The sequence below is a fragment of the Hippocampus guttulatus genome, chromosome 7 (genome assembly GCF_054856545.1).
Source record: "Hippocampus guttulatus isolate MCC_2025c chromosome 7, RoL_Hgut_1.0, whole genome shotgun sequence".
NCBI lineage: Eukaryota > Metazoa > Chordata > Actinopteri > Syngnathiformes > Syngnathidae > Hippocampus > Hippocampus guttulatus.
Genome location: NC_141267.1, coordinates 12,685,006 through 12,706,337, shown reverse-complemented (window position 1 = coordinate 12,706,337; position 21,332 = coordinate 12,685,006). Strand labels below are relative to the sequence as shown.

General features: G+C 41.7%; 2 protein-coding genes across 3 annotated transcripts in view; one reads left to right on the top strand and one right to left on the bottom strand.

The window, feature by feature from the left end:
* Positions 1-3,410, top strand: part of fbn3 (fibrillin 3) — a 67,588-nt gene extending 64,178 nt beyond the window's left edge. For both annotated transcript variants that reach the window (XM_086115957.1, XM_086115956.1), the window contains 2 exons: positions 60-216; positions 755-3,410. In XM_086115957.1, coding sequence (XP_085972083.1) covers positions 60-216; positions 755-1,129 — 532 coding nt within the window. In that variant the 3' untranslated portion in view covers positions 1,130-3,410. The remainder of the gene's footprint in view (positions 1-59; positions 217-754) is intronic.
* A 611-nt stretch (positions 3,411-4,021) lies between these two features.
* LOC147202294 (cortexin-1-like) lies at positions 4,022-21,034 on the bottom strand. Its single transcript, XM_086116652.1, has 3 exons — positions 20,930-21,034; positions 16,634-16,752; positions 4,022-7,439 (listed from the first exon to the last, which is right to left on the bottom strand). The coding sequence occupies exon 3, from the start codon at positions 6,732-6,734 to the stop codon at positions 6,354-6,356; it is 381 nt and encodes a 126-aa protein (XP_085972778.1). The 5' UTR covers positions 6,735-7,439; positions 16,634-16,752; positions 20,930-21,034; the 3' UTR covers positions 4,022-6,353.
* Between the last annotated feature and the right edge of the window lie 298 nt (positions 21,035-21,332).

The following is a 21,332-nucleotide window of genomic DNA, read 5'->3' as shown; positions in this document are numbered from 1 at the left end:
ATAAGTATTTCAGTTTGATTTGTCTTATGTCATTTTTTTTTGACTGTGTCTCCATCCAGTCATTGTATATCGGGTTCAGGCTTCTCGAGCCAATTGGGCACAGAAGGCGAGGAGGATGACAGTCTGTCTCCTGAGGCCTGCTACGAGTGTAAGATCAACGGAGGAGGAAAGAATGGACGACACAAACGCAACGCAGATGAAAATGAGCTTGATCATGTAAGTCGGTCTTCGAGCAAGACGATTCGGAACGCTTGTAAACAGTCGGCACCAGGATAGCAGAATACAAGTGACTACCGCTGACGTGTACTGAAACCATCACAAATACTTATTGGATTTTTTTTTTTTATTGGACTGACACATATATATTTTTTTTAAGCAGTCTGGATAATGGAATCAACATTAATTCTTGTCAGTTCCTATCCATAATCATCAGGTTTAAAAAAATATATAGACAACATTGTGCAATCCATTTCACTGTTTCTTCTGTGCAGTTAACCTGAGTAACAGCAAAATCACGCTTAAGTGATCATAGCCTTTTTCGTCAGATAACAGGGAAATAAAATAGGCTATGCTAGAGCCGACCTAAGTCAAACAGCACCATTCAGCGGTAGGCTACGATCACGATGCTAATCCTCCCATACCCAAGATGAAGGCATTTCGAGAAGGGGGTGATGTCATGGTAATTTGTCCCATGGTCTTTGTATGAGAGACACGATAATGACGATGTCCAAATCGAATTTGTGATCCATTATAGGAGCCAGTGAGTCTGGCCAGCGTGGACACGGAAGCCTCCATCCCCATGAACCTTTCTTTGGCCTCGTTCCTCAACAAGGAACCTCTGTTGGAGCTGCTGCCCGCTCTGCAGCCGCTGGAGCACCACGTGCGCTACGTCATCACCCACGGCGACGCCAGCGAACACTTCCGCCTGGTGGAGCGCCGCGACGGGAAGAGCGTGCTGAGGCTGGGCAAGAGGCCGCCTCCCGCCGGGTCCTACCGGCTCGACATCGCCAGCCTGCCTCTGTTCGGGCCCCGGAGACGAAACCAGCTGGAGGAGCAGCACGACAAGGACTACCTACGAGGGGAAATAGGGGACGCCCTGCGCATCAAGCTTCACATCCACCTGCACTGAGCGCGCTTACAAGTCGCCGCCCCTGGACTGACCCCCCTGAACCTTTGAGTTTTAACCCGCCTTTGTATCCAGCAGAGGGATAACCGGGGGCTATGAAAGACTAAGGCAATCAGCCCAACTTTACCACCACTTTGTTACTGTTCATGTTATTATGTGTTCATGTTTTGTGTGATTTAGATTTTCCTTTTTTTTTAACCATGATTACTTGTGTCCATCCTCCTCTTCCACAACAAGCACTCCTGTGGAGCAGATCACAGTGAGGTGCGTCGAGCCCCCCCCCCCCCCCCCCCCATGCAGGGCTTCTCAATAAACTGGGATATTATTGAAACATCATTTATTTCAGAAGTTCAGTGCACAACATGAACTGAATCACCTAAAGGCAAAATTTTACCATCAAGAAATAAGAATATTTCATTAGAAACATTCAAAATCATTTTTATGATCGTAATTAGAGAAGAGATAAGATGAAAATTGTTTTAGAAGCTATTTAATATATGACCTTATAATTTGAATTTGAAATAAATGCACTTTTCTACAATAATCCAGTTTATTGAGGTGCAATTGTAACAGACATAATGGCACACAAGTCCATGAAGCACTTTTGTAAGCAGGCAAGTTAAAAAAAAGCAACAAAAAAAAAAAAAAAGCACAACACATGAGGGGATTTATAACGAGGGGGGGAAAAGTGCTGAGAGCTGCCATAACCGTCTTTCTGCATGCATTTAAAGTAATCCAGCCACATCTGACAAGGAATGAGGCATCATCATGGCACCTCTCTGGGATATTCATTTCAAACATCTCGCTTCATGCGACTGTTTCGAGTCATGTCACGGGGCCGTTTGTGTGAGAGGGCCGCAACTGTAACACACCATTTCAGGTTCATCACTTCGCACTTGGTTTCAGCATGTGTTAGGTTACTACCTCAGTGCTTCTCACCCAGTGCGATGCTGACATGCAAACCAAAGAGGGTGCTATCGTCATGAACAGGGAATCCTACAGCCAGCAGCTTTTCCAAAGAAGCTAGATCAGGTCACTTTAGGATTAATTCCCTTTTTAGGGATTTAAGAGTGCATTGATTCTTAAGCTAGGAGGGGTCAATTGATAGGAGGCAACAGTCACCTGACCAGAATGATCTTCTTTATATGGGCTGAAACATGTTTACACCACAGCACCAAATAGTACCAGTCTTGACAAGCTGTAAGGTAAAGTAGAGTGATTACAGTCACAACGCATGCACAAAAACAAAACAAAACTGTCAGGTCATGCTCTTCATTTCTCATATTTTTTTTTTCTCTCAAAGAGGAAAAAAAAAGGTGCTATCGATAATCCCGTCTGCTGTACAAAGAACGCAGTCTTGAATCTGGATTGCAAAAATGACATTTGTTAAATTTTGTGCCAGGATTTATTTTTGTTGTGTTTGCTTGTACTTTGTATTGTCTCAGTGCTGGAGAAAAAAAAACAACAAGATATCAAACGTGCTTTTTGAAATTGTATATTTTAAAGTAAAAAGTAGATTGTTTTTTTTTGTTTGTTTTTAAGTCAAGACAGCCAAAGTAAACAGTAGATTGAAGGCCTTTTTAGACTAGTGACTGTTGTTCTCATCGGGAGTGTCGTAGATTTGAGATGATCAGCACTCTGATGTGAGCTTTAAGGGGAGCTTTCACTGTCTATACAATGCTAAAAGCGTCAGCGCAAACTTGACCACCTCCAGCTTGGCTCATAATGGTGCTAAATGATCATAAATCTTGTTTTGAGCATTCAAGGTTGCCGCACTGGGCCAACAGCCTAGTCCATGTTTATCACACATAACCATTTTGTCTTTTTCTAACTTGGAAATCTTTGTAACACTTTGTATCTTTATAGTGTCCTTGTGTCTCCTATTTGTCGTTTGGTTTTTGTTTTTTTGTTTTTGGTTTTGTTTTGTTTTATCAGTTTGCCGTTTTGACATTTCAGTGCCAAACTTGAATAGTTCCTTCAGCATCATCACCTACTCGCACTGAACTATGATGTGCTACATTTGCCAGAACACCACCAACTTGGCTTGTAGTTTCAGTCCTTTTCAAAAGCAACGCTAACGTGACAATCATCCATACACGGCACATTCATTTAGTTGAAAATCAATAAATCACATTGTTGTTTTTTTAATAGTCTGATCCTCATTTATGTGCAAAGACAAAACCAAAGACACTCTGTCATTGGCAGTCGGTAAGATATGAATGATTCGCATTATATTGTAAACTTTTGTCAAGTGACAATTTGCAATAAAGTATTGTGGGTTATATTTTTAAGTGTTGTTTCCTGGCTATCTCTTCCTTCCTATGTAGAGTTGCAAATTAGTTTCTATACAGTCTAAAAATACTTTTTTTTTCTGTTAGGTCATAGGTGTCAAAGTCAGGTCCTGGAGGGCCGCTGTCGTCCTGCATGTTTTCCAAGTCTCCCTGTTCACAAGTCACACCTGATTCAAATGATCAGATCATCAGCAAGCTCTGCGCAAGCCTGACATTGAACCTGTTCATTTGAATCAGGTGTGTTGCAACAGGGAGACTTGGAAAACATGCAGGACGACAGCGGCCCTCCAGGACCTGACTTTGACACCTCTGTGTTAGGTGGTGCAGTTCAGAGGTTCAGATCATAGCGCTATACTCCCATAAACAAGCATTTAAGGTTAGGTGAGAACATGAAATTGTCCATAGATGTGAATGTCATTGTTTATGGTCGTCTATGTGTCCTACAGGTGACTCGCAACCAGTCCAGTGTGTACACCGCCTCTCACCCAATCGATGAGGTCAGTTTTGCTTTACGTGCATACATATCTAAAATGCACATATGCTTTTGATTGCAATTGTGGGATAAATAAACAGCACATACAGAACTGAAGAGGAAATGTACATATATAGATATAGATATTTTTATTTTTGACTGATCATACCCAGTGTATCAAAACCAAAGCAAAAAAGTTTGAAAATATATATCATTACAAAACAGAAAGACAAAGAAAAGCAATCAGCTTTGCCTCCCTCAAAGACACGGCTGAGTCACTACTTTCAAAATTGACAGTGCAGTTTTACATAATCAGGGAAGATAGCAAAAAGGAGACTCCCAAACTTGAGTCAAGATTAGAAAAATAAAGCAATATTTTACCTAAAGGGTGCTTTTGCTTCATCACCGCACATGTCAGGCAAAGAAAAAACAACAACATCAATCAACATAAACTGTACTTGCAGTAGTAAGATACTATGTCTACATATATAAATGTGTGTATATAGGATCAATATGGCTTCTCAAGTTATAGACACAAAACACACGACACTGACAAGAATTGAAGGGGACACAAACTACCTGCTGTGGCTTGTAAAGCATCAAGAGTTGCAGTGCTTCTCAAGAATCAACGTCTACAAATGCAATCGGCACGAACAAAAAAATGTTAGCAATCCTTGATGAGCACACAAACTAATGGATGCTTTGTAACAGCCGTGATTAATTAAAGGGCCTTCTGCTTGAGTGGAAAGTCGCCATTCTTGTCTGTGTGTGAGCCTGATGTCAGCTGTCCAAATGTAAACCTTACATCAGCAGCTTTCAAAATGTCGGGGAAGCAGCTTGAGGAAGAAAAGTGTGCACGTGCGTGCGAGTGTGTGCCTGTGTGTGTGTAAATTAGGGGTGGAACTTACATTTATTTGAATCAGAAAATCAATTTTCATCAAACCGAATGGAGTCGAATTGTTACATTTTAAACTATACTGTTCTTGAATCACATCTCACTCAATGTCCGGAAATATGGATCGAATCGAATTTGATGAGCGATGTACAACAGGTATAAATGGTTTTGATATTGCTGATGATTTTTTTTCTTTCTTTGATTTTGATGAAATTGAATATTTTGGGCTTTGGACATGTTGTTACATGTAAATAAACATGACAAAAGCCATCGCCACACTACATTGAATCAAAACGAATCCAATTTTTCTTGAAACGTATCGTATCCCACGCACACACCCACACACACGGACATTTAGAGCAGGATTAACTTCAGCTTCTAAACTTCTAAAGTGTGTTTTGCATTTTTCACTATTTTCGTGTCTAGAGCAAAGTGCAGCCAAGGTGCGTTTTTTCTTTTGTTTTATTTGTAGACGGACACGGTTAGAAATGGGCGTGGCACTGTTGTGAACACAGCTGAATTCCATCTATCCATTTTCGGCACATGCCTAAATCTTCCAAGAGGAAAAGATCTTATCGTCGCAATATCCATCCACCCATTTTCTAATCTGTTTATCCTCACGAGGGTCGCGGCCGTGCTGGAGCCTAACCCAGCCTGTTTTCAGGCAGTAGGCGAGAGACACCCTGAACTAGTTGCCAGCCAATCGCAGGGCACACAACAACCATTTGTGCTCACATTCACACCTAGGGACAATCTAGACGTGTTTTATCAACCTGCCATGCATGTTTTTGGAATGTGGGAGGAAACCGGAGTACCCGGAGAAAACCCACGCAGGCCCGGGGAGAACATGCAAACCCCACACAGGAAGGCCGGAGCCGGGATCGAATCGTAATCGTGCAATAGAAAACATCCTTAGCCTGCCGGAATACCCAGAGAGGTACAGCGCGGGCTTCCAAATCCCCAAACTAGACTTGCCCCGGAACGAAAATGAAGATGCACCAGTTTTGTTGCCGAGCGCATGTGCGCTTGCAGATGGAAACAGGGCCCCTAGGTGTTGCCACCATAACCCAGTAATGGTAAAAATCAGAACTGGCATAAAACCAGAAATGGAAATTGTGTCTGGTGTCTCAGTGCAATATAATCAATGCAATTTGTTAAATATAAATATATATTGGACTATAGTTCCATTTAGCTGTTTGATATTCTCTCAATGTCCGCCATTTGAAAAACCCTGCCTCAAATCAATATGGGTAATGATGAAAATTGATGAATGTATTTATATTTTGCTCACATGATGCTGTGCTGTGCTGTCAAGCTTGTACAACAGGTCAGATTAAGGCAGCTTCATTATTTTGGCTTGTTGTGGTCCTGCTGGTCGGTATGAGTGCGGTCATGGTATGCCTCATATTTACATTACCCAAATGAGGATTTTACACCAACATATTAGGAAAAAATAAATAAATAAACTTGAGTCTGTTCACAATCCGATTCATTGTCCACATTTGGATTTCATTTCAAAGCTCTGAAAGATTGTATCCGTGTACATCATTCCCGTTCTTGAACCCCTCCTTACACCAAGGCGTAATCAAACTGACCCCTTTCCAGCCCCTCCTTGTGGTCAGTCCAGGATGATGCGGGCATGCGACTGTAGGGGTCCAGCAGGATCCTGAAGCACCTGACCAGCAGGAAGACCAGGAAGAGCATGAGGAGGCCCACGAAGGCCAAAGCCGTGCGCTGCTCGGCGTCCACCCCGACCAAGGCCAGCGGAGGGCTGCCGCTGCCGCCGCCAGCGCCGCCGGGGAGGGAAGAGCCGGCCGGGGACAGCAGCAACTCGTAGTCGAGCGTGGACCCATCGCTCATCCTCCACGGGGCCCGGAGGCAGGGTTTGCACACCGACTGGATGGTTGGTGTGTTGGGGGGAGGCGAGGTGAAGGAAGGGAAGGTGTTCATGGGCAACTGATTGGAGGCTTTTCTAAATCTTGTTTGGAGTTTAAACCAAAGATTGGGCTTTTAATCGAGCTATTGTGAAATGGAGGCCGGTTCAAGTGACAACGGTGTTCCTCATCTGATGTGACAACGAGCCACACTCTTATATTACTGCAGACTATTTATGAGGGAAATTGCAAAGCCTCAGGCGATAATATTTTGAGGGCGATAATCAGGGAAGACAGGAAGACGCGACAAGCCAAGGTCAATGTTCTGGGAACTAATACGGTGCCAGTTAAGAAACAGGAGCAGTTGGGTAGAGCGGTGCGTGGACGTCAGGTCACCAATACCGAAGAGGTTTTTCAACAGCCTTGTTCGGTGGATGAATCAATGCGAAAAGAGCAAATGGTATGTTCTAAAAAGTCATCCCACTGCCTACCGAGACAAAGAGTGATAATTGGGACAGAGGTGTCAAGGGTCCAGAGAAGTTCTTCTCACCATTTCCCTTAGAGATGAGCGCCAAACACACGTACACACACGCACACGGGGAAAAAAAAAAGACGATTGGTGAAGCAACAAGAGGTAGAAAATGGTCAGTGTGAGTCTGTAAAATGTCTGAACTTCATTCATAAAGCGAGAGTTGAGTCTTAGAATCTGCTCAAGATGACGTCCCCTGCAGACATGACGTCAGCAGTGGATGATTTACTGCAGTTCCGATTGACTCGACACCTGGAAGAAAAGTTGGAAATGCCGGTTAGAAAACTCAAAATAAATGGGATATTTAAATGCAATTTTTTTAAGTTTACAGTTTCTAGCTCATTTTTCCACAATTTTTGTTCATCCATTATGTGCCATAGACACAAATTTGCACTTAATTACTGTCAACGTTTTTTTTTGTTTTTTGTTTTTTTTACATGGTTGTCTTGCAGAAAAATATTATTAAGACATAGTTTCTCATCTTACATTCAAATTTGAACAAAAAGTAGCCAAAATTATTCACATGTATTGCCAAAGAACTTCAAATCACCCAAGCCATCTCCGATTACAATTTTCTAGATATAAATGAAACTGTTAAACTGCTGACCAGTCTCATTCGTGTTTTAATGCGCAATGAAACATGTATTTCCATCTACAAGTGACCTGGGGAATGCATCTGTTTTTAAGCATCAAATAGCACAATAAGCCTCAAAGGTTTTCCCACCCTGGCGCGAGGCCACCGAGGACCCAGAACCCTTTCTCCGCATCCAAATACTAAGCTGACATTAACAAGCTCATGTTCTGAGCTCAGACAAGGTCGTCCACTTATACTTGTAGTATCCGTAAACCGAGAGAGTTCCGACAAGAAGCCTTGATGGCCATAGTGGAGCGGGGCCAACTGTCATACATTCAATTGCTTGTAACGAACAACATAAGGACGACATTAAGTCACACCTTGTTCATGTCATCCTCTCACCACTTTGCTATCATTAGTACCCTTAATAAGTAATAAGTGACAGCGACGTTAGCCATCTTTGCACACATATCCTGTCATGAAGTTGATGATGGTCAGATTAGCTGTAATGAATAGTGGCTACGGTCACCGGGATGGGATTACATCAACCCTCATTTGTCAGTGCACGGTTACATGGCCACTCATTGGACGCTCTCATTCATCTCAAAGAGTGACGGGAGGGGACAAAGTGGAGGCTCATTAATAATCTAAAATCACTCATCTCCTGTGACCGACTGAGTTTCAAATCACTGGAGACACGTGACACCCACGCAGGTTTGTTGATGACGAACAATGAATTTATGAAGATGAATAGAGGAGGCGACGGATGGGCAGAGCCCACGTTGCTACGGTGATTGATTAGCAGCAACGGGAGAAGGGGAAATGCTTTTTATTTGCCACTAACCCATCTGTCTGTCTTTGTCAGTGCAGGATGGAAAGATGGTGTGTGTGTGTGTGTGTGTGTGTGTCTGCGGCTGAGTAACAAATAGCCCAAAATAGGTCAAAACCTTGGAAGTCCTTTTGAAGGATATTATTACTATGATGGCGAACGTTTGGTGGCTGTCTTGTAAACAGACGTTTGTCAGAATGTCCAGTGCTGAAGTGTCCTTGAGCAAGACACTGAATCCCTAATTGATTACTGTTTGGCAACTCATCTGCAAGTCATTCCATTAGGTACACCTGCATCTGTGAGAGGTTTTCATTGAACAGTGGTATGTAATTGTGGCTGTGCTTTTCACGTCTGCCTCACAGTTGAGATTGGGATTTGTTTCTCTGTACCAACAAACCGGGTAGGTAAGTGGATCCCAAAAACGCAGACTCAGATAAATGATGATAACAAGAAGGTATTAGAGAGATCGACAAAATAGTAACAGAAACCATTGGCGACAAAAAGACAGGTCAATAAAAATGAGAACAAAAAGCACTTGCAACCAGCAAAACCAAAAGTCCACAAATTGAAATGACAGGCGCACGAATCCAAACACACAAACATAAAACTAGTCAAGAATTGCTTGAATCAGAAAATAATTTCCAAAACCAAAATCTATCAAGGCAAAAGCGACTACAAGCGAGGGCATGAGGTCTAGAAAACAGCATTTGGACAAGAAGAGCAATCAACGTGAAATTATCTGACAAAGAGAAGCAGAAGTCAGAGTCCTTAAATACAAAGAAGTTTGAGTGCATGACGAGACGCAGGTGCACCGCTGAAGGGACACGCCCAACACTCCCGCTGGTGCTGGAAAAAAAAAACACAGCAGAGCAGAACATGGCAGCAGCTTTCCTGTTTGGTGTTCCCATGTTCTCTCGAGACATTAATTCAATTGTAGACGCTTTGAGAGACCGTTTAAGTTTCACCCCAATCAATTTAAGGTTGTGTGCCATTCTTGAGGTCACCTTGGAAGTCAACTGTGACCTGTTGGTTTGGATTACCTTGGATTTTTCTTTCTGTCCATTTCATATGATTACCGTTATTGCTAGGCAGAATTCATTCTGTTCAAGAATACAGAAACTGGCCCATCAGTCAAAGAATAATATCAGAATATGCCTTGTGAAATGTCAAGTAGGGTTTAAATCCTAATTTATTGCAGTTTACTGAGACGCATTGGGTGCGAAATTCTTCCTTTGTGTCTGCATAACTGCAATGCAGTATATTGGCTACGCGCACCAGAAACAGCTGCAGTTAATTCAATCATGTAGCACAAATGATGTAGTTCTTTGCATTGTGTTTTGATGATGTTATTACTATATGTTAGTAGAATATCAGAGTGTGATTTTCAATCTTAAAAACACATTAGCAACACATTTGTTGTTTTTGGGAGGAGGGGCTGGAACAGATTAATAGCATTCCATTCATTTCAATGGGGAAAAACGATTTGAGCTAAGCACGGTCACAGAACAAAAGTAGTGGGCGGCATATACAAATATTTGCAACGCGAATCATTGCTTCGTATTAAAATTTTGAACACACTGCCACTGCCCATAACGCAGTCACCAATGTATCCAAACTGACTGCTTGACAGGAATGTGTCATTGATATTGACTTGATGTGACTATTCATGAGTCCTTGAGTTCATTCATCACCTAAGGGACCGGCCACCTGTGGAGTGCTGCTAATGAACATGTTGGCAAGTAGGTCACCTTGGACACAAAAGAAGCAAAAATACGGGGCAAAAAAAAAAAAGAAATTAACCTGCAAGTATGTACAATGGAGAAGCACAATCTAGCCTTGGAGGTATTTTTAGCCACTGAGAGAGAGAGACAAAGTGTCTGTGGAGTCATTTCTCTTTGCACTCTTAGCTCACCACCAGACGTCTCCTCATGCGTCGTAATTCGCCCGGCAGACAGGCGCTAGCTACAATAAGGATGATAAAGTTTGACAATTAAATACTCGATTGTCTTTCTCCTCACAGTCGTAGGTTGCGCTTGGACAAGCAGCGGAAGGAGTGCATGAGTGCGAGATGCCCGTAGAAAGACAAACAGACGCACGGAGGTTGAGCGAAATGTTCTTTCAGCCCGTGCGCATGCAAATGAGGAGCACTCAAGACTGCTGACCTTTTAAAACTAAATGTTACCACAGGAAAGGCAGCACACTTTGAGTTAACCCTTCATATGGCACACATTCAGGTAGGGCTATAAGAAACAGCAATTTTAATAATCCATTAATCTGTCAAATAATCGATGGATTGGAGACAATGATTTCATTTCCGTCCCCTTATTGAAAACATGATTCAGTTACCGGTTTGGTTCATAACATGTCAGGGCAAAAAGGGTGAGCAGTCGTTTCCAAAGTAAAAGCAAACATTTCATGTTGATTAAATCAGTTTGCTTTCATGGAGGACGAGAGAGATAAAATCTACTGTTGAGAAAATGAAATTATGAGCGTCTAGAAAATTTTGAATTTAAAATAATGATCAATTAGTATGATCAATACACCAGGAGGGCCTAAGACGTTTACTTAATGACTTTAAAAAAAAAATGTTTTTGTTGTTGTTGTGTTTATTTTTGTTTTAGTTATGGGGGAAGCAAATTCCCATTTTGTGTGAAGAATATACATCGGATCTTTATCACGAAAGCTTTGGGATTTAAAAAAATAATTTCCAATGCATTTCAATGGCTGTCAAATATACTCGGATTTTGGTTATTGGAGGTACGGCCTGGTATCGCAAGTAGTAAGGTTCCGCTGTATAGTTTTAAGTTGGATTGTCACTATTCACCACTAGATGGCAGACATGTCTTATTTGCACTTACATTTGGTCTTATATGTGATTACGCTAAATATTTTTGGGGTTGGATTTGGAATGACATGCAGAAGTATTGTACCTAAGTTCATTTTTGTAAAGCAAATAAATAAATAAATCATGTTAATGTTGGTTTGATGTGTAGCAGTTTTGTGACATCCTTAAATGGCAATTCTTATGCACGACAGCCTTTTGCACTGGAAAACCCCCCCACACAATATGTGTTATTGTGGGGGGGGGTTCAAACCCTTTGATGTTAAAGGCTAGATTTTTTTTGTACATACATTTTGCAGGAAAAATATTAAGATACCATGATGTACAAACATGAACATATCATATATACTGTATATATATATGAAAAATGTCATTTATGCCATTCATTTATATAGGAGGTCTGAGGTCGCCCTCAGTATCGCTGAGGAAAACTTGTGGCCCCGCCCCGCCAGCATTTACGTTGCCCATCCCCGATTTAGACATTAAATTATCCATCCGTCCATTTTCCAGATCACATATCCTGTTGAGGGCTGCAGGAGCTGGAGGCATCCTAGTGAAAGGCAAACTACACCATCGAGACAGACAACCATTCTCATTCACAACATCACTGAGTGAGACTTGTACCCACAATACCTGCAGAGCAAGTGAACCATCAGTGAGGACATTGAAATTGATTTTGTTTTTAATTTAATCCCCTTTTTCTTAATAGCCTTATTTTTCTATTTAGGGAATCTATTTAGTAAAAGAACCAAATTTGGTCAAAATGGAAATGTGAAGAACGATAATGACAACAATGAAAATTTCGTATTTGGAAATGTTGCTCGAAATCTACTTTTTCAGAAAGCATATCATTCGGAATTCACCCACGACTTCTGGTAAATATCTCAAGTAGCCCCAAAACTTAGACTTGCTCATGCGTGATGTCACACAAAATGATCTCTCATTTGGAGAGAGCCCAGAACAGCAACAAAGGAATAACTCAAAGTTTGCTTGCTTTTGAGCCAGCCTCAAGACGCTATCTAAAGGGAAATAGAAAATGAAGAAATCCAAACCTGTACATCGGGTTTCAGGCCACCTGAGCACCCTCACATTCAAAGCAGTAAGCGGAGGTTGCAATTTTGAGGCAAATTACTTCAATTTCCATGATTCCCATTGAGAAAAATTTGACATCTGAACAAATTGTGTTTGAGCTTATGGCTTCCACTCTATATCGATGCGTGCCCTATATGGGGTTATGTCAAAATAATATGTTGTGCCTCAACACTTTGCCCTCATCAGGGTGATAAATGGCGACTGCAAAAGAGGAAAAGTGGTCCTCTACTGTTGGAAAGCGTTCCAATCAGTCCACAGAGAAACTTGACATTGTGGCAAAGTAGACAAATGAGCGAGGGATATTGAGGGCAAGACAAATGGAAGTGTACACAGATGAAGGAGCAAGGGGAAAAGAACGAGCTCTTTGTGATTCTCAACAACAGCAAGCAATTCCATCTGGGAACCGGCCTCGCCATTTATCATTTTAGCCACAGCTCAAAAAGAACATGAAGTCCAGTTCCTCTATCAGCAATTTTAAAGCTTTCAAGGTTATTTCCACTTTAGTAATCACAGTTCTCAAGATTCCACATCAGGGCTTGTTTTGCACATTTCTGACGCATTCTCCTTAAATAAGAATGATTTAAATACAGAAGCCGAGCGGGGGAGTTAGTGTCGTTCGGTGTGTGTGTGTGTGTGTGTGTGTGTGTGTGTGTGTGTGTGTGTGTGTGTGTGTGTGTGTGGACGAGCGCGTGCACACTCCTTTCTCCAAAGACGTCAAACGGGATCAGATTTCCGGACGTCGCCTCAGGCCCGTCGTGTCATCTCCTCTGGTTGTTTGTGTCACTGTCCCTGACAGCATGGAGCACCAGTATGGCTCAGCTTAAATCTGACGTCTTTAGATAGAGTTGGAGCTGGTCATCGGTCAATAATCATGGGATAATCCGTAACATTAGATTCAACTGCACCACCAGAAATATATTAGATATCCTGGTGTTAAAAGAAAATAATAATAATAATTTGGAGTTTCGAGGTATTAATTCAAGAATATGTCCGTTACAGTGTAATAGTAGTTTTCCATGATGCAAAACCTGCACTGCAGTGTCTCTTCAATTTGGTTACCAGGTGAGAGGCTGAAAGCATTAACAAAAGAATGTTGTTAAATTATTACATTTCTGAGGTCATCGAAAGACTGATAAAAAAAAGGGGTTGTTTTTTTTCTCTTCCCATGGAGCCATGTGAGTCTGATTTTAACAATGTATCTAACACACACCTCACAACCCCTGATATTTATTGAGAAATCTGCAGCGCCCACACGCCCGCTCTATCGCTCTTGCCCACCAGCATTTGCAGCACACCTCAATCATGTGCGTCATATCTGACCATCAGTTCCATCAGTCCCCCTCAACACTGCGCACTGTTGTCACTTGCGTCCCTTTATAAAATTGCCCTTATCACCCTCTCCAAACCCCCCTAGTCCCCAAAGCCCTCAATCCCTCCAGTCAGAGTTAATCAACATCAGCCCAATCACCTCCACTTACATCATATATTTAATTCACAAATCCGACACATGAAATATTCATGCAATGAGTCGGACGGGTCCACAACTGGTAGCAAGCAGGTCAAGCAGACAAAGGCCCAGAGCTTCGAATCTATACAAATTCATTTCCTGAACAATTTATCTGAAGTTTCATGTTTTTTTTTTCTTCCTAAAATCAAGGTATTGTAATTGCACAAATTAATATTAGTGCTTCAAAGAAAATTTTAATCACAAGATAATTAAAATATTAGTACTGTAGTCACATTCCAACAATGCGCATTACATTGGTAGTAGACGATACATGTAATTTAGAAATGTATCTAAATCAAGAATATTCTATTGTATGCAGCCACTTAACAAAATAAACGAGTAAATTCAACACACCATTTTTTTTCAGTGTACCTTACACGCAGACATGTACACAAATATTTTACAACAAAAACAGCAGGCCCCAAACCTATTAGTGCTACTAACCATTTTCATGTGAAGATATACTGTATTTTCAAGGACCAAAATAAAAAAAATGCTTAAAAATATCACTCAACATTAGCTCGACTTAAACGAACGGTGGCCATTTGGCATATTCGAGGTTTTGTTACAGTAACGACACCTTGCAGTTGGTATTTGTTATCCTATTATGAATAACGTTATTGTTTGCACAAGGTTGTTGTCTGAACATTATTGGACATAATCTGCCAATGAAGCTTCACTGTGTGTCACTTCCCTTGTTCCGATGATATGAAAAGCAGCGACCGGTGTTAGCCTCAATCTGTGAGCTTTCAAGCTAGCATTGGAAGCATCAGCTAGCTTCCACTGCCCGTGAAGTGAGCAGTAACACGTTACGCCACCGGAGCTAAAGGCAGTAGAACGCTGTGCCTACGGCGTGCTGTAAAACATACATAGCAACCGACTGCCAAGTATTTTTGTTGTTTTCAACCTGCAACGTGACACATTCCTTTTTTTCTAAATATTCATGCCAGTCAATGTTACAGGCGTGATTTTCGGAACAAAATATGAACCATCATTAAGGTCTATCGTCTGCACGAGTTGAACGCTGGGCGATGACTATTTTTCTGTATTTTCGGACCACACAATCGTTAAGAATTGTCAAAAATGAAAAAAATAATGGATTGTGCATAGGATTTAAAAGCTATTGTTATCGCACCTTTCATGGAAAATAATTTCTTCAGTAATTGGAGGAAAAACATTACGGGAAACACAACAGTACGCTGACTGATAAAAGTTGAATTAAAGGAGTTGAAAAGTGGATAAATGTGAAAATGGACGGATATAGAAGCAGATAAGAGGAAGGAGAAAAGGCGTTAAGGAGAATACTAATAGCTGTGATTCACCCCTTCATTCCGCAGCTACCTGGGGAGCTCGGGAGGTCGCGTGGCATCAGTCAGATACATCTGGAGGTCGAATGGAGAGAACAAGCAAGGAGGAGAGGCAAAGAAACAGTAGACTTAAGGAAGATGAGAAGCACTGCAATATGGACATGTCAGCACTCTTAAAGTCTGAAAACAGCACTTCCTTTCCATCAGGCCGACCGTCTGTCAAATCCACCGGGACAGAACGGAGACGGTGCCAACCCGTCATTCCGGCCCACAACGAAAGCCATATATATTACATGCGCTACCCACACAACGCAACACTCAAGACGCATCAAGCTGGCAGGGCAAAGAGTCAGCAGGAAAGGAGCGAGACGGTTTTAGCTGCAGGCGTCTCAAAGATGCGGATGATTAGACAGGAAGTAGAACAATGTTTTGGGGTTTCAACAAGAGGGCCCACACCGCAGAGGCTGGAGAGATCATATCAACACGGTAGTAATTGTTCCTCACTATGCAGTTCTAACTGCTTCCATTCACCGAGGAAGACTCTCATCAAGATGTTGCGGTGTGTCTGACAAAAAAAGGGGTGGGAAGTGATAAAAATAGAGCAATTCCGATACCATTGATACTGCTTATTGATCAGATTCTCTCATCAATTCTCTTTGGGTGAGAGAATGAAATGATGCATCATTTCACACCCCCAGTCAATCAAAATGACAAAAAAAAAGGCGGAATGTGTTACAGACGGTTTATATATGGTACATTAGAGGTAAATGGACCAATAAATTGGGAAATCGATTTCTCTGCAACCCGTGGATTAACATTTCACGGGTTATGCAAGGTTTCTTGCATAACTACCTGTAAACAATTTAATATTAGAAACCCTTAATCAAACCCAGATGTCACATTATTTCTACTTTGTCATGGCATTTATGTTTGCTGTATGCTGTGAGATTTTTCCATTTTTTCCCATCCATTTTCTGTACAATTTATCCTCATTACAGTCACGGGTGAGCCTATTCCAGCTCACTTGGGGTGGTCACTGGGGTACACCCTGCTGGTCGCCAGCCAATCTAATCTTATCTAATCTTACACTGGCAGTGTAAATCCACCCTATGATGTCCGGTATAGGCTAGTCCATGTCATGCACTTGGGTGATAAAATGCAAATTCGAACCATAAAGCTCAGCGAGACCCTGCTGACTAACCTGATCGCCCCGTGACAAAAGAAGCCACCAAGTGGTCTCGGAGGTAGCGCTTAAAGGCATTAGAAAAGACATAACAAAGACACGGACACATCACCTTGCTGAAGTGAAGGCCATCTGTGCAGCTGATTACATTATTGAGTTTACGGCGGAGCGAAGAATGGCGGCGGTGGGTCGGAAAGCCTTGCGCACCAGAAGAGGCCAAACACATCTGGGCTGGAAAAAATGGGAAAGATTATCATCAGCACTTTTCATTGACACATGTCCTCACCTTTTCTTTTTTTTTTTTTACCACGGGATTTCCAGTTAATAGACTCTCCCTGGGAGCTAAGCATGAAGGGTGGGTGTCTGGATAGGTGGCGGGGGGTGTCTTTAAATGACACCAAATGGGTTGTTTATGACCTTGTGTGCTAGAGAGTCACATTACATACAACCAAATTGAATCACACTCACTGTGACATTGCTATTATTTCAGGGGCAATAAACTGCGATATCAAAAAATATATCGACACGCAGGTCATTTTCCCCACATAGCCACTTGAAAAAGTCATTTTCCAACTGAAGCATATTATAGCGTTTAAATTACGGCTGTCAAAACAAGGAGGCAAAAACAATTTGGTGTCTTTAAGAGAGGCCTGACAGTGTCATAAAGACGCCGCCATGGCGGGCGATGAAGAATAAATGATAGCAGATATGGCAGCTAATAACACAGACAGACTGGCACAGTGTGCGCTGATTCACTAATGTGCTTTTTGTTACGTTGCACATCCTCCTGGTAAACCTCGGGAGGTCTTTGCAAGGCAAACCCACCACAGGGTTTTTATTTGCCTCGGTCACTCCGCTCCAGTTACAGGTCATTACGGCACGACGCTGGCGGGGGCCTCCTGGAGATCAGCATTACCTCGGCCGTTGTTGTCTATTTATCAACAACGGTAATCTGAGAGTGCACATAGAAGCAAAGTGGTCAGTGACTACAACATGTAGGTTGCCGAAAGGCTTGGATCAGGCAGGAATCCTTTTCCACATGTGAAAGAAAAAAAAAACGACGCCTAGCGGGGACATACACTGGGCTCAAACGAAGTCACGACTTCTCTCATTTTTATTGCACTGTTCCCCCACTTTAACATGGTGATCGTTCATGGCACCGTTGTGTTGCAGATTTTCAAAGGATCATTTGAATGTTTTTTTGACAGTATACATACCGGTCAGAATTTAGAGTTATATGCCCTCAGTGTACTTCGTAGTTACCACAGTGTGCCAAAGCGGGCAGCACTGTGGTCGACTGGAAATGATGCAGCATAATTCAAAGCAAGAAGAAGAGGAAAAAGAGGAAGAAAAAGTCCCAAAACTAACTGAGCTCCAGCAGTAGCTGTTGTTCCCACAGAACGCAAAAAATATATGCCTACGAGTTTGGCTGTATGCTCTGTTGTGTGTTTCGGTAAACGCTACATTCTGTTACCCTGGCTATTATGTTTCCATGTATGTACTGTATTAGTATTAAGTAAGCGGCCTTTCATTAGCCAAAACCATATGGTTTGGTTGAAAATGTTGGTATTTAAATATACCATATTTAATTCCCATGCAGTGGTACCTTTACTTACGAACGTCTCTTCATACGAATTTTTCAAGTTACGAAACGCCTCAACAGGAAAATATTGCCTCTTGTTCCGAAAGAAATGTCAAAATACGAAAGGTAAAAATACAGCATGGGCTGCTAATCGTAGCACCGAGTTTCCTGAACGCAACATACGTTTGCTGCTCTTCCATTGGCTATTACCTAGCATCTTCCTGGCATGCCATTGGCTAAGAGGGACCTCGACCGAATGTGTCTGTGCAGCGTCCTCATCATTGGCCCCTTGGGCCATGAGGCGTTCCGATCGTTTTGCGTAAATATGAATCACCAAGAAAAAGCGTTCACCAGTCGGACGATCGCTCACTCTGCTGCTGTTTGCCTTGGACATTTTCAAAGGATTGTTAAAAGGTGACTAAAAAGCAAATGTCCTTGGATCAGTTCAAAACGCCAGGCAAAAATACTTCTGAGAGAACATGAACTAGAGAGGGCAAAAAACGATGAGGACGCAGTTAAATTGGCTAAAAAGGGTAATGACCATTATTATTCTTTACTCTATTCTTTTTTTTTTTTTTACATTATGCACAACTCTCATTTATTGTGCAATAATATAATTGTAACATATATTTGTTACATATTATAATGCATGTTTATGCTTTAGAAAACATTTATGTCTGAATTTTTGGGGGGCGGGGGGCTTGGAACGGATTAGGGCATTTATATGGAAAACAGGTCTCTACTTACAAATGTTTCTAGTTACGAAATTCCTTCCAGAACCAATTAATTTCATAAGTAGAAGTACCACTGTATTTCATTTTTCAGTTTTAGAGTGTAGTTGGAGAGACAAATAAACAGCTTGAACTCTCATTTGGCAAATTGTACAATCGTGTGAGTGAGAACAGGTATGAAGGTATGAAGAAATGTTTCCAAAAGTGTTTTTTTCAAAGGTTTAAATGTATTTTCCCAAGTTTAACTTTGTTTAAAGCATATGGGAGGGGTAAAAACACTTTCCAAAGGCATTTACAGGAATTACAGAAATTTCAATTTGACTCAATTCATTAATGTGCTATTTATAAATAACTGATCACACCTTCAGAGTGTTTGGAAAACCACTATGCTCTTGTAATTTTTTTTTCAACATCTTTCTAGAAATACAGATGCTCAGGCATATTTCAATATAGAATACAGGTGGCACATACTGTATGCATTATATATTGAAACATGTCTGTAAAGGCAAATATAAGGACAAAGTCACTTTCGAAATACCCGGGATGTCGAAATAATTACATGCATCCCTCCATCCACTTCAGTGCAGAACGACAGCCACAGTAACAAATTCATTGTTAAACGAATTCCTGTCTGACAGTGTCTGAGCAAAGCCGAGCCAGTGTACCTAATATTGTGGCCTGTGGCACAGATGCCAGGATGGGTATGTGCATTCAGTTTTGTAACTAAGACTGAGGGAGGCTTCCTCGAAAATGCCACCAATGCACAGCCTGTGGTTACAAACACCGGGCAACAAAGGAGACCTTGATTAGATTTAAACTAGGGATCCAAGCAACAAAAGTAATATCAATACATGAAAATGCAAACCAATGCTCCTATCGCCGACATATCATTCACCTGAAAACTACCAAGTACCAGAAAGACACCCATCACTTATGTCACTTAACAACACATCTGCGATTCAACAGGACATCTACGCCCCGCTTCTGTCCAGCATCAATTTTCAAAACTGAGATTACATCATGATGGGAAAATGAGATTTACTTTTCTGAGTGACAATTTTGAAATGAAGATTCATGCAAATGGTTGGCTGATTATGCACATGTACTTTGTACAAATCTAACGAGCCACAACAGAGCATCCCGCGAAATAATAAATAAGTCTACCCGGCAGGGTTATTGAATAACCTCAAGGTGTCTTGTTCCTGACTAAATGGGAATTCCACACAAGCAGCGTCACTGCGATTGCATAGCACGCTGGTGCATGATGTGACCATATGGCTGCAAATAAATCCAAGAAAGCACGTGGTTAAATGCATTCTGCTTGATTTGCAGGTCATGTGTTCATTTGATAAATATCAATTTAAATGAATCTGTATTGTTTCTAACATGTGTCAATACTATTTCCTAATACGAGTTACCATGTGTTGCAACACATTATTTGCCAAGAGAGAAAAGTATCCAATTTTACTTAATCTGTAAAAAATGTCAATTCGCTCACTTATCTATAACAGCTACGCACAGTGGCAGGAAGAACTATGGAAAATACATGGTGGAAGGGACAGACTGAAATTAACCTATGTATCAACTTTTTGTTGGGTGGGGGGGGGGGGGGGGGGGGAATTTTTGTTTGGTGGTGCGCCGGGTGATTTCCCCCCCCCCCCCCCCCCCCTTATTAAGGTGCCGTGGCTCAGGAAAGGCTGGGATACACTGGTTGATTATCTTACATTATATACCATGTTTAACTTAACTCATTCACTCCCAAAGACGTTTTTAAACGTCTTTTCAGACTTGGTCCAGAATTGGCTGCTACTGAATTAGTTAATGTATATAATGGTATATTATATATTACAACGTCATACTTCAAAACAGAGGCTCGACAAACAGTCAGCAAAATTCCATGGCATACTGAGCTGGACAAACATCAGAATGGCAGGCAATGCAACTTTGCTTTAAAGCTACGTCAGACTGCAGTCACTTTAAGGTCGATCAGGAGTATCCCGTCTGGATTTTTTTTGTTGTTGTTGTTGTTGTTGTTTGTTTGCTGTTGCTCCCACCAAGGCAAGCCTTTTAATCAGAACACAAATGTTTTACGAACCTGATTCCAGGCGCGTTTCCTCAGCGCAGCCTCAAACTTTACGACGCTGTCCTCCTCCCTCCTCCTCCTCCTCTTCTCTTGCTGCTGTTCAGCTGCGCTTTTGCACAAACTGGAGACTCCCTGCAAAAAGCAGCCGCTCTCGTCAAGCCTCGCCCACGCCGAGTCAGCAGCCAATCAGTCAGCGACTTTCTCTACCTTGACTTTACTCATGAAACGTGACATCCAAAGCCAGTGTTTTGTTGTTTATGAAATCTCGTGAAATTAGCCATAACATTTTGGTACACTTGCATGAATGAGATGTGGTGCATTTTGCACCTTTTCAAAACTTAGTCGGGCATCCATACACACTTCTTCTCACCGTGCCCCTCCCCAAATGTTATATTTAGTACATGACAGCGAAAAT